Genomic DNA, 18,143 nt, shown 5'->3' with positions numbered 1-18,143 from the left:
CCCCTTGAAACAGACCATCATCATCACCACCACCACAACCACACACATCACGGCAAGTTCCGTCCCAAAGGCAAAGACTGGCAGTGGAGGAATCGGTCATCGCATCATCAATCATCCCATCATCACCATAGCCGAAGGTCCCCTCCAGCACCGTCGTCTCATCAGCTGCCATATGTGAACACCTCTCACAACCACCACAACCACCATCGTCACTCTTCTGCCTACCCACCATCTGTACCACGTCACCATCACAACCACCACCAGTTGGTGGCTGCAGCAGCACCTTCACAGAGATCGCAAGGCCCACCCCCGCAAGGCCAATATTATCATTAGTGTAAGTTTGATGTGGTAATTACAAGCTTTTAAATAGCATTTAGATTTTCATTCATTATTTTTTTGTACAATATTTTTAGCAACCATATAAGGTTCTGATAATCACATTATTTATTAATTTATTTTATTCTATAGTGATATTACTTGCTTGTACTATCAGCCATTAATGATACTTTTGGTAATTCATTTATAAACATTTTGATAGGTTTACATTTTATTGTAAATTTTGAAAAAATACCTTTACAATTACAGTGTGGCTGTGTGGAGCAGAGGGATTGTTCACCAGGTGGCAGTGTGCAGTATTCAAGAACACCACAAGAACCAACTCCAAGACTAGAATGGCCACTTGGTATACAAGCCTTTGTGTAAATGTTTAGTCACTTCAGGATTAAGTTGCCTAAACTTTTTTGAATTTTGAAGAAAATACTGAAGATAATGAATTGCAAACAAAATAACAAAAATATTTAATTATAGACAGAATAACAAAAAATAATTACAAACAAATTCACTAAAAATCATGGCATAGCTGCAAGTGGATCTCTTGTCCTTAGGTTGGAGGATATTAAAAATCTATGGCCGAGTTGAAGAAAGATAGAATGACTCTTTGAACATAAGTATAGGAAGTGGGAATTGTGTAATTAGGATTTTAGGTTACCCATTACATAGTTACAATTGCCACTAAAGTCATAGTTAAAAAAGAAGTTTGGTTTGTGCAGAAACCAGATAGGTATATAACTTAGGGACCTTTATGTTCATATATGATTGTTCTACAGATAACTTTTCCCTCATACATTACAGTTTTCCTATGGGTTATCACCATTATTACACGTAAGCAAATCTGGGCATAGATAATGAGTATAATACCCATCATGAATGGCATTATTGTTTTATGTTCATAAAAAAAGTCTTCACAGGGTCAGGTTCCTAATTGTTATATATGAAATATTTATATGGGTACTTCACTGACTGATGAATTAATTATAACATATTTGATCACAGGCTTTTCCCCATCGGTCAGCCCATTGAAAATTCAAAGAGGAGACAGTTTATATTCTGATATCATTATTTTATGATAGCCAACATAGTCAGAAATGATTGTACTGCCAATTAGAGGGCCAGCTAATAATCCATACACATTTATGTAACACTGATATTGGGAACATGCTAGCAGCCTTAAATAGACAAACTCTGTTCATTAGATTACCTGTGAAAACTTGCCTAAATTTTAAAAAGGATTGATTCATGCCAGTTCATTATTGCTGAATTCCTTGGAAAACAATTTTGCATATATTTACATTTCTCATAAATTTCACTATTTTTTGGATAAGAATATTATTACAGCCCTGAATGTATATGATTTTTTTTTTTTTTTCAATAATTAAAATATATATACTTCACATATTTTCAGTATTTGAGATAGCATTGTCTCAAAGGGAGTATCAGATTTTTTCTATCGTAGGCTGACTAGTTTTTTTTCTCTATATAGACATAGACACACTGTACACATACATATCCTCCCCCCTCCCCCCACACACACATGTATGCATGCATGCAAGTGCTCATGCATGCACAGATGAACAGACACATCCCCCCCTCTCACATACATTCATATACACATACTCATTCCCATTTATTGCTAAATGACATAGGAAATTGAAGTTTAATATCAATGTTGATCATAGATATATGTGTACTGGTTTATTAGTACCTCTTTCAGGATTTATTTATATATGCTCAATTCTTATTTATATGATATTTATTTAGTTTCTTATACCTCAGTGTTTGATTTCAGCCGGGTTTGAGAAAAGCAGGAGGACATACATGTAAGGAGGGTATGCTGAACACAATGCTTGGCACTGAAAGATTGTTTTGTACACATGAAATTCCTGTCATTCATCAAGTTCACTATAATTGTGTTGTATTTATTCTTGTATAATATTTTGTAAATTTTGTTTTCAAGGCTGGAAATGTGTTCATCATACAACCCTAGCTTTATCAGTCACTTAACTTGCTGCTGAATTTGAGGAAAAACCAAGAGTATATGGAGTGCAGGCTAATTTTTGGTGTTATTTGAAGGTTATTAAATTCAGGGTCAAGTTAGCTGGGATTCATTCTCTCATGATCATCTTGGCAAATGCATGTGACGCCTGTTCATCCTATAAGGGCAGTAAGGATTTTTGAGGATGTTTGTTACTATTTTTGGATAATACCAATAGGACCAATTTGCACTGTTTTGCAGTTTTGATTTTTTAAGTTATTTTGCCATATGGTAATGCTTGGCCAGAAGCAGAGGAATATTCATCTTGCTTTTTATTCAGTAAATGGAAAACTTGACAAAGAACACACATATCAGTCAGTTTCTTGCATTTTAATAGCACTGATTCATTAGTTAACTTACTGATATATTTATCTCAGAACAGTTTCCTGTTGCCTTTTCTTAAGGGATGAAAAGTCTTAGGTATTTTCTGAACTAAAATTTTGACATCCAGGTTTTGTGGATATTTTGGAGACACGTGTAGGAGTAGTCATATATGCAAGTTGTTGTTTTTTGTGGGTATTAAGGTTTGATTTTATGCTACATCATAGTATGATCTCAAAATCCCCTTTAAAGTATCTTTTGATAGTCATGTATGGAGCAAATTTTTCTGGCCATTTTCCAGGGTTTTTTAAAGTGCATTTTATACAATTGCCATTTTAACTTTCATGTGAAGACTACAGAAAATTGTTCTATTGTAACAATCCAACAAAACATGTGCCAAATAGTAATATGTTTAGGAATGCTGCATGTACAAAATTTAGTGAGAAACACAGTTTGGTTTTGTTAACTCCATACAAGGTAGAGGAAACCTTGTTTAAAGCCCAAAGTAACAATATACTTGTGTTGATGTTAACAAGCTCGGTAGGCTAAGGGTGTGTGTTGTAGTGAATTAGACAACTAGTTCATCTTCTCATTTGTGGAATCATTTATAAGCTGATGAACAGCTTTAAATTCTTCCCTACCTTCAGCCTACAAGTAAAGTGAAGCACTGCCAAGAACTATACAATGAATTAAGACTTTTGTCTTCAGACATGTTTTCAATATTTGCTATATATCAATAATTTAAGCTGTAGGTATCCTATGTTGGTCCCAAAAAACATTTGCTGTCGGTGTGAATTGGTGAATTGGTATATCATATCATGTGACATTGCCATGGAACCACACTTGTAAAACCATGGAATTATTTAAATATATTGTATGACACTGCCATTGAACCATGCTCTCAAACCATGGGTATTGCATTGAAGAGGAAGTCTCTCATTTTGGCCATATAATGGAGATTTTTCTTATTCTTTTTATGTCTGCAGAATATAACATTTATTTATATCTCTCCAAGATTTGGTCGGAGAAACTGTTTAGTTGAATATGTACCTTACAGTACTACTGGTGTACTGTACTGAAATCTTCTTTTTCTTCTTCTGTAATATTGTTGTTATGATTCTTGTTATTATTGTTATCATTATTCTGTTTTCTTTTTTCTTCTTTCTTTCATTTCTTTTCTTTGTATAATTTTGTCATATATGTTATTTTTGAATGAATGAATGAATGAATGAATCTTTTTACTACAGTCTCATTTGAACTCATGAAGGGAAGTGTTAGGGATTCAGAGTAAACATATTTTTAATGATTTTTTAATACTCTCTTTTAATCTTCCTTTTCTTTTTTTCTGTCCTTCCTTCAATCCTTTCATTTCTTTATCCTTTCCTTCTTGCTTTTCTTGCTGCCAGCTGCAACTGTTACTATTGCTATTCTAGTGTTACTGTTTCTATCACTACTATTTTACTATTACTACTACTGCTACTTTATTGTTACTGCTTCTATCACTATGTTACTACTACTGCTATTTCTACTCTACTGTTACTGCTTCTATCACTATGTTACTACTACTACTCCTGCTACTCTATTATTACTGCTTCTGTCACTTTGTTGCTACTAATACTAATGCTATTACTTCTACTGTTGCAACAGTTACAAAATTAGTGATCATTATTGTGGTCAGTTAGGTCTATGATTATTATCTTTATTTCATACTATATTGATAATTAAATGCTTCATAATTTTTGTTGGTTTGCATGTTTGCTGATTGAATGTCATTTAATAAGGAGATCAGGAAGGGAAAAGTCAACCACAAACCTGTTCATGGCGTACTCTTTTTATTGATATTTCGATGCCTCATTTCCTTTCCTTTAGTGTGCTTTTTAAGTATTGTCATTTAAATTCATGTCCAGTTTTGTAGTGAAGTTATTTGTTTTTAAGGGAAAAAAATACTTGGAAATAATTTTGAGCGTTTGGAAATATTGTATTTCCAATTAGATGAAATATGCAGGAATATTTTTTGCATCTTTGTCACCAGTATCTTGGTATTGGTAAAGTAGATGCTCATATATATATGTGGTACTTTTTCATTCTATAGTAGCAAAGACTTCTAGCCTAATATGGCACTTGTGGAAGAGTACAGTCCATCCAGGGTTTTGGAGGGAAGACAGGAATTCATACCATCTCACATAGCACAGTATTAGCTGTGTTCTCTGTTGATCTTATTTATGGACATGTAACTTATTTTGATACTTTTGTTGTTAAAAATGGAATGGTCTCAGCCTTTTTTATATGTGATTTCTCTTCTTTTTTGAGTCTACATTTTGTCAGATATTTGAATAGGATGTTGTACAAAGAGATCAGTGTTTATAGTAATAGTCATGGTGTGCTGATCATGCAATGTTTGCAAGCAGTTCAATAGCTTTGTTATATCTATAATTGAGAATTGCCACAGATTTTTCACCAGTGATAATTGTAACCCTTTATCTTTCTTTTTTCTTGTTTCACTAGTTTTGTTTGTGATATGAAAGAAATGTTTTAATCTTTGTTGAAAATGTTGAAAGTCCTGCCTCACCCTTTTTTTGTCCTTTTTATTAAGATTTTGTGTATTGTAGAGTTTTAAGTAGTATGGTGATGCTGCCAGTGATCATTAGTGTAAATTTTAGCTTATGTGGTGAATAACTATTAAATCTGTTATTAGGAAAGCTATACTCTGGATGTAAAGATGGTGTTCATGTACCTATCAACATACAGACTGTAGCTTTTTTAAACAGAAGGGATGTCTACTGCAATGACTGGATGTAGTTCTGTATAGTGTGAAGTAGAAGTGCAACTTGCTGTGACAAAAGACAAGGTGGTCGTCACTGGATGCAACCTTTTTTGATATGCTGTAAAATACATGACTGATTTTTATACCTCTTTTTCACTGCCATTCATAAGAGCTCCATGCCCACGTGGCCTTCCTGTCAGCAGCCTGGATTATAGATAGCTATGAGTTGTTATGTATAACATAAAATTCTACTAGATTGATTGTTTATTAAACTGCCAAATTTTTCTTCAATGAAGAGTGTATGTAGTAAGAGGAAAGATGAGATGACTCTAAGAGAACTTAGTTATAGCATTCATGTTTAAAATTCCATGGAAGCTAATAGAAAGGCCAAATGGGAAAGTATTGTAAATATTGTAAGATAAAACAAGTGATTTTTGTTGTGTTGCTGGTCACAATCACTGATCTCATTGTGTGTTCTAATGCCCTGCTACTGCCAGTTACTCCTCATGGGTTTTTATCAAGTCACAGTGATGAGTACATGGAGTACCTTAGTGTACACTGTGTGCATATGATACAGCCGGCTTCTGGTTACTGCAACCAATGAGCTGGCTTGGGCTGTGTACATTTGTAACCAGATTGGTAATTTTTGGGTCTCAGACAGGGTTCTACTGAGGCATCTTTGCTGATATTGTATAGAGATTGGTCTTAATGAAGAACCAACTAAGACCAACAATTTCCATTCTAGTTACATTTCATCCCTGCAGAATGACAACATATGATAACTAAGAGAGATAGATAAAAGAGAGTAGCTCATCTTATTGTTTTCTTTCTGCTGGGCTGACAAACTCACAAGTGACAACATTGATGGTTTAAAATATAGGGATGATTAACAATGCATGTGTTATATCTTCCAGAATCAAATACTGTAATTTAAATGTGATCCATCCACTTTTTTGAAGCTATTTGCTCCACTGGTTTGAAAAATGATTATTCATAACAGTAAGGGCTTAGCGAGTTGAAACTGCTTGAAACAGTAACGGGAACTTGTAAATATTCATCTGTATGGATTCAGGTCAAGTAAATATGAGGCTGAATACTAAAAGAGCATTGGAAAACCTCACTAAAAATGTAAAAATAGATTAATCTATTCTGATAATTGTTCATTACCAGCCCATAGTAGAGTAAGTCTTCAAAAAATGGACATGACTGTAATTCCTCTTCATCATTAATGGTCTAAGATTACTGTAAAAGAGAAAGGTAAATATAATTTTTTTCTTTCCTCTCTCGCTCTATATATATATATATTACAAAGTACAAGGAAATGAATTTTTGATTTGACAAGCAATTCAACCATGGTTTATTATGTGTCCATCTTTTGATCATTTACCCTCATTTGTCCATATGTGGTTTACTCACTTGTGGGATCATGACTGTAAGTACAAAAATTTTGCCCTACCTGTACTTAATGTAAAATTTATCATTTTTGTATTGTACATGTATTTGGTTCTTATCTATGCTGTCTGTAAAATTGTATCCATTGTTCAGAATAAAATTCTCAATTGTTTTTACCATGACTTTATTTTGGGCAACATGTTAGTCATAAAAAAAGATAAGCCTTATAAACTAAAAAAGAAAAAATCACACCACTAGTCTATATGAAATGTACCGTCCAGCAGTTTCAGATGGTCGAATAATTTTCACTACCTGCCCACGTTTCAGGCCAAAATACCGTGCCACTGGATCTCCAGCCTGGATTCTCATAAGCTGATTATCCTTCAGCTTATATCTGGAAAATAAAATAAGATATTTAGTAAAGTATAAATTAATTTTTTTTGCTGATAAACATCTAAATAGTGAATAAATTATACTGTTTTTGACAAGCTTCTGTTAAAGCATTTCTGGTCAATTGAAGAAACTATTTAGAAAACGAAAGGTAATCATATGAATAATAAATAAATGTTCAACTCCATTATTATGGAGTTTATGAATACTTTGAATTACAAACTACATACACTAGTTATGTATGGCCAGGGATACTTGAACAGGAACACAGTGTATGGTCAGTTAGAGGGGGTACCTCCATAGAGAACCATCCCCCCAAAAGAGACCATAGTGTCAACAAAACTTTCTGAATGACCCCCTCAAATCCCATGCCTGTTGTGAGGGGGCTTAGGAAATGGAGACTGGGACCTAATGCTAGGGATCTCCCTTACCTTAGGCTTCCAACCCATTCTACCATCCATTTTTTATGGTGTGAGAGCCTTGTTGAAAGGATGAAAGGCTGACATTGTGAAAACCTGGGGGAGCCATGGGCATGATGTTCCCCTGTTTGGTTGTCTAGCCCTTACCCCTTAATGGGACCTTGAGGGGAGGACCATTTCTCTCCCCAATATGCTCCAAGCTTATGATGACCAGTAATGAAGACTGCACACATTGATGGTATTGAGGCTTGCCCCTTTGTCAACTAGTCCTAAAGTTCAAAGTTCTTCTGATTCCCCGACCCCGGGGTAACCTTTGACCACGATTGAATACTACCCTCTCCTCAATACCTATTATTACAGTCCAGGCTAAATCCTCCATGTGGGTCATTACACATTCTTACCTCTCCCAACATCTTCTACTTCATCTCCACTCCCAAAGCTTTCTTTATCTACTACCCCCTACTCCCTTATTACTAATCTGCAGTCTTATTGTCCACCTCTCAACACTACTCCCTCTTCCACATATCCTTCTACTATCAACACCTATACAAACATTCTGAATACTGTTTAGCCCAGTCAAATGGGATAAATTTTTTGTGATTCCCTCTACAGCCCCTCCTCTGACAACATTCTCCTCTTCCAGCAATGCCTCCAAATACAAGCAGACAAAGTTTCTTTCTGTAGCTGCTCCAATTGTTCCCACCTTGTCAGAGTTGCAAAGTCCTGAAAGCTTGGTTCAACTGGCATTGTGTACACACAGGTCTAGCCATAAACATGGCTATCGGGGCCAAATCACATCACTGAAGGAAAATCTGGAGGCTGAGGGGAGCCAGCAATAGCTCGACCTTGAGTGTTCTTTTTCTTTGGATATTTCCTGGCTTTTCAGGGTGCAATTAAAAACTTTTCTATAATTCACTTAAAGAAATTATCAACATTTATAGTTAACAAAAGCTATATTAGGGATTTTATATAAAACATTTAAGACAATTATCTCAAAACTTGTTTTTTATTACCAAAAACAAATATACAAGTAATGGATAATTTGAAACAGGATCTACCCTTGAATCAATGGCCTGTCAGATTGGTGTTCATTTTAAATCAGTAAATCAATTTTTGTTCTTTCTTTACAAGAAACTAAGGTGAAAATGGGGAATAAGTCCTTTTGCTCCATGTTACTCAAACAAGTAGTACTATGCACAGTGCTACACAAGTGAGAGTCATGTGTGGTCTGGTATGGTGGTGCTTTTCACAGTTGAAACACTACCCTTGGCAAGGCACTTGAACAGAAGTCAGGTCCAAGATGAAAACAACCCCAGTTGAACCGTGCCCTAAAGCTAAAGCATTATCAACACTGACTTCACTGGCAAACCCATTCCCATCTAGCCTCATCTCTCAATACTTGTACCAGAACTTCCTCCAACAAGCTGTCTTGCCTATGACAAGGATTGGTCAGATTGTGGAAAACACCTACTTGTCGGCCTCATGGACTATGAGGCAGTATCATTACAATGGCCTCCCCCTTGACGTTTATACTGACAAAAAGTCCTTCCCAGTCCAACCATATCACCAATCCCCCATTAATGTCAGAATTGCTGGCAGTCAAGATTACCCTGCCAAACACTGCTGCTCCACAGCCTGATGCCCTTTATGTACCCAATCATTCACATGCGCCAACTGTGGTGGCTCCCATAATAGGTACCTGGCCCTCTTCCTCCTCCCTCAATGCATTGCACAAGATGAGCAAAATGTTCCACCTCATCATCTACTGCATTCTCTCTTACATTAACCTCTCCCTCAGGCCCTCAAACATTTGCCACCTCATCTCCCGCTCATAAGAAAACTTTGTTTCTTAGAGCTCCCTAACGAACTCCACTTCAGAAACTCTCAGACATTCAAAACTATCTAAATATGACCCAAGAGAACATGCCTGCACCACATCCATCGTCCAAACTCTCTGGTCCCATTCCCTCTACACTCAAAGTAACTGCCAACATCCCCCTACACCCATTCTTCCCACTCTCTCCCAATACATCATCCCCCTTCCTTCCACAATATCCCTTCTACTTCCCCCTGGATACTCATGTGACTCCTTGTCACAACAGCCACCTTCCCTGGACACTCTCCCTCCTAAAGCCGCAATCTAACCTCCCTTTCTCCTTTTGCTAATTACTACCTTACCCTACAGACATCACTGCATAATCCCACAGTTCTTCCTAAACAGTTCTGATCTAATCACCCTTTAATCCTAACCTTAGCCCATTTACTCACTGTCTACCATTACCCCTCTTTGCCCCTTTCAAGGCCATATTATCCTGCACTGCTATATGACTTTAAATGTTAGCACATTTAATTATCAACCTGTCTTTACCCTTTTCACATCAACACCTTTCTATAGTGCTATATGACTTTTGATGCCTAGCACATTTATTTTACTTTGTACCCCGCATCAAAGATAGTCATGGATTTCATTCATACCTTCACATGTCAACTGAAAAATTCCAGAAGACAATAAACTTAGGAAAGCCATTCCACCTATTTTGTCAAATTATCATATGTCATACAACCATACCAGCTACCCCATACCTCATTTTTCAACAGAAACAGAAAATCCTACAATAAACTTTCCAAAAGCATGCCATAGCTAGTATAATTACTGATGTACTAGAAACATAATTATTGACTAATATAAAGTTGGAGGAAGCAAATACAAATAAAATATGGAGTAAACTATTAATTGTTGATGTTACAGAGATATACGACAATACCATGTGCAAAGTAAAAATTCTTGCTAATTTCCTCCATTATTGTTATTTTTAACATTCTGCTATCAGGATATTTGTAGCTGCTATTCCATAAATGATCTCTGGCTCTCACTTTATCCACCTGGGAGTAAATAATTTCCAAAGTAAACTCTTTGTCTTCAGCTTGTCGGTGTGGGTGTGTGTTTGTACTTGTTGATCAAATGAACATTTGTCAGGATATTTTTTAACGTTTTAACAATGCACCATTGTTAGTTGTATTATATATCACTTGTTTCTACAAAGGAATTATACCTAATATGATATAATAATCAATGTTGGGATGATCAAGTAATAAGCTTTCGAGTAAGTATATTGGGAGGCATGATGACAGTGAAGCATCCAGATCCCAATGGGTTAAAGGAACAAAACTGTCAGAGCATGCATTGGTAAAGACCCTAAAAATCAACCCAGTGTGGGAGGGTACAGAGGGGGGAAGGAGGAGGAGAGGTTTAGGACACATTAAAAAAAAACTGAGAATAGTTCACTGATGGACAAAACCTTAATTTGAAAATACTGTTATTTTGAATCACTTCTACACTACAAAAAAGTATGAGTTATGAGAAAATACAAAAAAATAGGGGTACCATAAAACAGGGATTAACTATACATTACAAATGAGAATGTCATATATAAATATATGATGACAGAATGTCAAAAATATGTATAATGGAGATCCTAACACTATTAACTCAGAGAAGCAATTCCACAAAAATCTTGCAGACTTACCTCTGAAGCAACTCTGTTTTCTCTTCTGCTGTCATGACCACATGTTCTGGTACAAGTTCGTGCTCTGTGATGTTGATCAGCAACTCAGATTCTAAAAACTGTTCAAGGATGTACTTGGGTGCCATGTCGACTAAAGCCTGAAAATTTATTACAAACAATTATAAAAATATATAATTTCAGTTTTGTTGAAGACATTAAGCCATCTTCTTGAAAAGTGGTGAATGTTTTTGAGTTAAAATGTGAATTAAATTTGTAAATCTAACTACTTATTTACACATCTGTACTCTCAGCTGTTAAACCTACTGATGCCTGAAAACAACCATGGTATGACAAGTGCATCCAGGAACTCAATAGACATTTAAACAAAATAATATATACACAAGGCTATTTCAAAATGTTGAATTATATTCTGACTAAAAGTAACTTTTATAGTTTACTGAAACTATTCTGCCTGCCTTCGGGGGATTAGAAGCAGTTACTAAACAACTTTTTTTTTTTACAAAATCTGAATGACAAAATATGGACTAAGCACATCCATCCCATTAACAATAACATTGGCGACAATGAACCATGTTGTGAAATTAGGCACCAGCTAAAAAAGTTTGGGAACCACTGACTACCACTGACTTCACTTCATTCTCTCACATGTTGACATAAAAATATTAGCAGCCTAAGCCTCTTGATTGGTTCTTTGAACCAACTGTCATTCATACAAAATTCTATGGAAAAACTGTACTTGAAGATAGCCATCAACAGCACCAATAAGCCAAGTTGCTTGACCTATTCAACTCAGCATAACATGAAAAATTTGACTGAAGGTAATGCATTGTATATGTTGCAATTATTTTTACAAAAATCACATAAATATCTAAAATAAATAAATAAGTATATTCAAAAACATATATTTTTCTTTTTCTCTGTATACTTTAGAAAGTCAATACATGTGAAGGATGCATCAAAAACCGACAGACAGAGATAGACAGAGACAGATGAATATCTTACAAACTGAAATTTTGTGTACAAATAAGTCTTAAATCTGGTTATCAGAGGAAGACTGAAGTACCTGTTTGGCAGATGGAGACATTCCTGACTGCACAACAATGATAGCACGTTGAATATTCTCTTCCTGCATCCTGGTGCAATAAGTCTTGATTGTTCGTACCCCCACCTGTAAAATGATGATTCCATCTGTGAATTCAAAATCTACAGGATATGGATTCTCAAAATCTGATTTACTCAAAAATGCTCTAGTGACATGATAAAGATTATGATCATACCTAACGCACCTCAAAGTGGCCATGCTTATTAGCAATCTACACTGTAGGTTTCACATGTCCACATCCACACATGCAAATCAGTATCTACTGCATATCTATCTATTTCTATCCAAATGCTTAACCCACTGGCTGCGGATGGCATCATATGATGCACCGTGCAATTAAAAGCTGATCCCCTTCAAGCAGCGGGCGGCCGCGCGGCATGGGAGCTGAGTGGGCCAGGGAATATCAGCCGCCAAGCCGGCATTCCCCTTGCGGCCTTACAGGGCCCAGGCCCACCAGCCCTGGGCCCGCGTGTGCGATGGGCTGTTTACCGCCAAATGAGTTGTTCGCCTATTGCACGTGCTAAAACCACACCCGCCACTCTTTCTGAGCACATTTACATATGTTTGCATGTTTGCATGTATTTGCAAGGGTTTTTGCAAATTTTTGCATACATATTTTTTCGCAGATATAAGTAAACAAAATATTTGCGCGAAAGAGGGAAGGCAGCACCACTGCGCGCGCGCACACTCAAGTGCGGTCCCATACGCCACCCGAGTTGAAAATAATGAAAATTAGGGGATTACGTGCCATATTGCATAATACCGCGACCAATAGGTTAAGCCATATATAATGCTTTCTGTACTGTATAAAAGTCTATGAGAGTCTTGATAAATATAAAAAAACGTTATCTGTTGGTATGAGGACAAGAACCTACCAAAAGGAAATCATACGACAAACCAAAAGGAAATTAAGGAAATTTGTATTTAATGTTGTCATAGCAGTTTTGGAATCAAACAATTGTAAATTTTCCCACCTGAAGATTAAATTTCTTTTAATTCTGAAACTGTTATCTCACATTCCTATGATTTTATTTCTATCTTTATTTCTATTATTATTATTAATTTTTTGTTGTTGTTGTTGCTTAGTATGGCTTCTTTGTTAAAAAATTAGGAACTGCTGAATTCTTATTCAAATCAAATACTAACCCAATGCTGGCAGAAATGGCATGAATGTACGTGTCATGCCCACTGTGAGTTTAGTATATTAACAGTCAGTCTGGGAAGGCTTCACAAGTACTTAATCACCAAAAAGCCAATTACTAGAGGTACCTATCTCACATGGTTACCTTTATCTTTGATTTTCGGAAATATCTTTTTTATCTTATATTGCTGGTGGTAATATCATTAGCATAATCATAATTACAATACCTATAATAATAAGAACAGCATCAATATTTATAGCATTGGTAAATAACAAAAGTTCTCGAAATCAGAAAAGGAGACGTCAAGTGAGGTCACAAGGTCCACTAATTGACAGCTTAGTGGATACGCACCTGTGGAGCCACATATGTGTAGTGACATTTCACAAAACAATACTACAGTGACTACATTTTTCCAGTAGCACTGGGTTAAAATATCAAAAACTAATTTTGGCAAGAAAGAAAAAAATGCAAAACAAGGCATGGAACATTTGTGCAGTTCAAAGCACAATTGTCCACGCACCAAAGTATCTATAAATAGCCAATACTCTCACAACAACCGCAACTTGTTGATAACTATGCCAAAGTCTTTCTTAGACACTTGGTTATAGTAAGCACACAAAATATGAAAAAAGATTGTATTGGACAAATGAGGAAATTTTGATAGTTCCACAGTTGTATAAATAGATGGCAACCCAGCTCATAACTGCAGTAAAATTATAAAATAATATCAATATACACAGACTATACAAACCTTTGGTTCATCTGGGAAGAAAACAAACATCTGATCTGTTGGATCATCATTGTGGGCTACTAGCACAATCAGGTCTGATCTTGCAGGGTGACGCTCTGATGGTTTGTCTCCAAACTGCTCCTTGAATTGATCAAGTGTCTGATCCAATTCATCTTGTGTTACTAAGTACCCACGGTCGTGGCAGAGCTGCATGATGGTCTTGCGGATACGCCAAAGCTTGTAAGTCTCAGCTTCGTCATCCATGATTTCTTTCCTTCACTGTAAAAAAAAAAAAGTTTTCAAGTTATTGGCTTGCATTAGAAAAAGGAAAATGGTGATTAGTACTTTAATCTCTACTGAGGTTCTTCAGTTTCTGATACTCACTTTGTACCTTGTGTGGTTACTCATGTCACCTTATAATGCTTTCCTTCTCCTTATCATTGTTCCTTTCTACCTATTTCTGTTTAGGCCCAATAATGTGTTATACATATTCATACTTTTTTTTCCCACTAAATACATTCTTGATCTTCTGACTTGAGTTCTCTTAGAAATAGAATCATATGCTGTCGAACCTAAATGATATTGTACCAGAGCAACATACTTCTGGCAAAGAATACTTCTGCCAGTTTGATGAAAAATTAGACATAAAAGTGTATTTAAAAAATATACATATATACATTTACATAAAATGTACTTAAAAAATATAAACATATACTTACATAAAATGTAGTTTAAAGATATATCATTTACTTTCAAACACAAACTTTGGGACAAATGGAACCAAAAACACATGTATCATTTATTTTGGAGATATATTTACTAATGTTACAGTCTCTGCTAATAACAAGCCTTATCATGATACTAGATTTTAATTTGTGTAGAAATATTATATTTATATCTAATGGTTTATGAAATACTGACATTTATGATGAATGTATCCTAATTATGTGTCCTTTTATATTGCGCACCTATTTAATTAGGTCTCATGCATATTTTTTTGCAAACTGCATTTTGATTTTGGTTTGATAATCATACAGGAGTTCATTCTTTTCATACTGCTTCTGTACACAAAGGATAATGAGTTTCCTCAAATGAAAATTCTTTAATTTCATCTTGTAAAAAGTAAACTAAAGGAAAATTGATATTCTGTGTTTACAATGCAAAATTAGGCTATTTCTTTATCAGTTTCTTTCCCTTCTGTTTTAAAGCAAAATAATCTCTTGGTATGCTAGAAATACTGTTCAGAAACTGGAACCCACATGTTCACTGCATGAAAAGAGCTTTTAGAGGCTCCAAATCCACAATTTCTTTAGCTGCAACTGGAAAAGAAATTACCCCTCTTCTGTGTTAACACAAAAGGTTTTGCTCTTTTCCTTTAGAAATTAAACAGCAAATTGGAGAAATTGGAAGAACAATGGGATCTTCTAGGGCATCAATGGCACTAAAACTAAACTATGAAGTTAAAGTTATGCATGAAGCTGTAGTTCAAATATTTATATTGACATGATAAATGATGCAATATTTATGTCATAGGTAAAATTTAACACAGCAAACATACATCTCTATGTCCTCAATGATACACTATATGAGTAAAAACATCTCTTCTGTTTAGTCAATTTTACTGCCCAATTTTACCCCCCCCCCCAACCCCCACCAAGGAAACAAAATATCCCCCACGTATTCACGGCAGGATAGAGCGCACACGAACTAGATGCATCGAAAAAGGCGCAAAACCCGCCGAGCTGACAAGGCCAGGCCACCGCCGTTCTTCTGTTCAAGGTATACCTTGTTCATCCTGATTATACTACAATCGTCTCTGTATACAATCCTGACTATGTCAAGATTAGTATGCTGATTCAGTGGGAATGTTACGAGGTAAATGTAATACGTCCACCGCTCTGAGATCGCCGATAACTGTGTAACACTCTAGCCTGCCGGGAATACATGGTGGAGGGTTTGTTTCCTTGCCGGGGGTTGGGGAGCGCCAGCCCCCCAGGGGGGGTCACAGGGGTACAGACCCCTGCAATAGAAAGTCACGTGAATAACCATGGTTATTTTCACTGTGGGTTATATTATTAGTGTTATTTAACCCCGCATTTTCCCTGGAACCTTTCATGCCCTCCCCTGTTATTGGGGCCAAGCTTGTTGCTAACTGGGGGTTTCCGCACAATAAAAACTATATATTTGCAATGTGGACAGTGAGAGGAATCCAACGATACCAAAATCGTTGATATCGGAGAGGCGAAGGTAATATAAAAAATTACCAAATTTGACTGTATTTTTCCTGTTGTGAACACATATTTCGTGGTTTCCAGAAGACGGGAAACTCGACCGACAGGCTATGTTTTTATGCAACAGATGGGGACATAGTCAGTTCAGTAACTAAATGGGAAAATTACTGCTAACTAGTGGCTAACCCTGATATATATCTTACTAGTGTATGTTTATCATTCCATTCCATCATCTTCCATAACCACCACCACTCCTGAGGCTAGTTAGCTTAGGTTAGGTTAGGTTAGGTTGGTTATTCGCCTTACCTGCCACATTTGCAGAATACAAAACCGGAACCCAAACATGCACGCGCATGCTCAAAATGCACTACCGTAGCACTAGTGCAGTTAGTGCTTATTACAGCTGCCATAACAACAGACAGTGCAAACAAAAAAATAATAATGAAAAAAACATACTTTTGACAGTATGTCTTATAGACCGTAGGGACCATACTATTTGACTTATCTTTTTATCATTTAACAAACCTTTAATAGATAACACCTGACTCATATGTAAATAATATCCTAATACTGTTTAAAATGTTCCTCTGAGCAGCAAAAATTTAACATCCATCTGTAGCCCAGACCACGAGATTTTAGGTGATGCAATATTAAGACAAATAATATAGAACGACTTCTTTTTGACCTGAAACTCTTGCGGATATTTACAACTTGACAAATTCTCCTAAGAAAATTTCATCTTTTAAGCATGTGCAAAAGAAAACCTGACAAATAACTCACGGTTTCTAGAAAGAGTGCAACGTTTCCCACGTTTGTTGTTGTTGCCGAAAGGGATCATGTATATAAACCGAGTCTAAAGGATCTTGCGTATACAATAGCGTCAAAATTTCGATGTCGATATGAAATTCCCATTTTCTCTATAATTATGCTGAATTTATCATGATGTATTTTGCATTTTATATATACACCTACATAAGAAAAATGGTGGGTATGACCACAAACCAGCGAAAACACAGAACCCGTTAACATAGGGTCCCACATCTGCACATAGCCCTTGGGTTTCATCATGAATAATATCTTTATTTCACTTACCAAAGCTAGATATGTTCCGGTAACTATTTCATTATAGAGCGTACGTGGTTGCGTTTTCAAACTACAAGCACTCATAAAGCGCATACATTCGGCAGGCAATAGGGTCACTGATGCAATAAAAATATTCATACAAAGAATTACATTAAAATCACCTCTTTCTTATGTACACTGGTGACGGTAATAAAGGTAATGATAATGATAATAGGTACTCCTATTGCCTTGACAATAGGGGTAACTGATACAATCATCATGATACGTATCACCAGTAAATTTAATGGCATCTGGTAAAAGTGTAATAAAATCTGTTCATAACTTCTTGTGTTATCCTGCTAACCAACGATCAAACAAAAAAGTAACTAACCTATGCTACCAAAAACATAACTTCCTTGGATGAGATAACAAATCGCCACTTAGTTTCTGCTTCTATGAAGATGCGATATTTTGAAGAGATCGATGAGAAAATAAGATTTAATGAGAAGGACCTCCTTATATATATATATATATATATATATATATATATATATATATATATATATATATATATATAAAGCAAGACCCCCATATTGGAACTGAAGGTCTTTGTGGTAGAAACAAACGAGGTAAACAATAATAATAACCACAGTGCACATGCCACCTCATACACATCGGTGTGGTCACAAGAA

The 18,143-nt window shown here is 35.8% G+C and overlaps 2 protein-coding genes across 2 annotated transcripts in view; one reads left to right on the top strand and one right to left on the bottom strand.

The window, feature by feature from the left end:
* Nucleotides 1–7,024, top strand: part of gpp (DOT1 like histone lysine methyltransferase grappa) — a gene marked incomplete at its 5' end in the record, with an annotated part of 59,238 nt that extends 52,214 nt beyond the window's left edge. Inside the window, 2 exon segments of the mRNA XM_070130638.1 lie at nt 1–334; nt 586–7,024. The exon segment at nt 1–334 is cut by the window's left edge and continues 587 nt beyond it. Coding sequence (XP_069986739.1) covers nt 1–333 — 333 coding nt within the window.
* Nucleotides 7,016–17,316, bottom strand: Polr2E (DNA-directed RNA polymerases I, II, and III subunit Rpb5). The gene is made up of 5 exons (XM_027369911.2): nt 17,170–17,316; nt 14,180–14,437; nt 12,248–12,352; nt 11,185–11,321; nt 7,016–7,242 (listed from the first exon to the last, which is right to left on the bottom strand). Exons 2-5 carry the CDS (start codon nt 14,420–14,422, stop codon nt 7,095–7,097), a joined length of 633 nt encoding a protein of 210 aa, XP_027225712.1. The 5' UTR covers nt 14,423–14,437; nt 17,170–17,316; the 3' UTR covers nt 7,016–7,094.
* Nucleotides 17,317–18,143: the final 827 nt, after the last annotated feature.

This window comes from Penaeus vannamei, chromosome 15, assembly GCF_042767895.1.
Source record: "Penaeus vannamei isolate JL-2024 chromosome 15, ASM4276789v1, whole genome shotgun sequence".
In the NCBI taxonomy this organism is placed as follows: Eukaryota; Metazoa; Arthropoda; class Malacostraca; order Decapoda; family Penaeidae; genus Penaeus; species Penaeus vannamei.
Note: the sequence above shows the minus strand (reverse complement) of the source record. Positions and strands in the feature narration are given on the sequence as shown.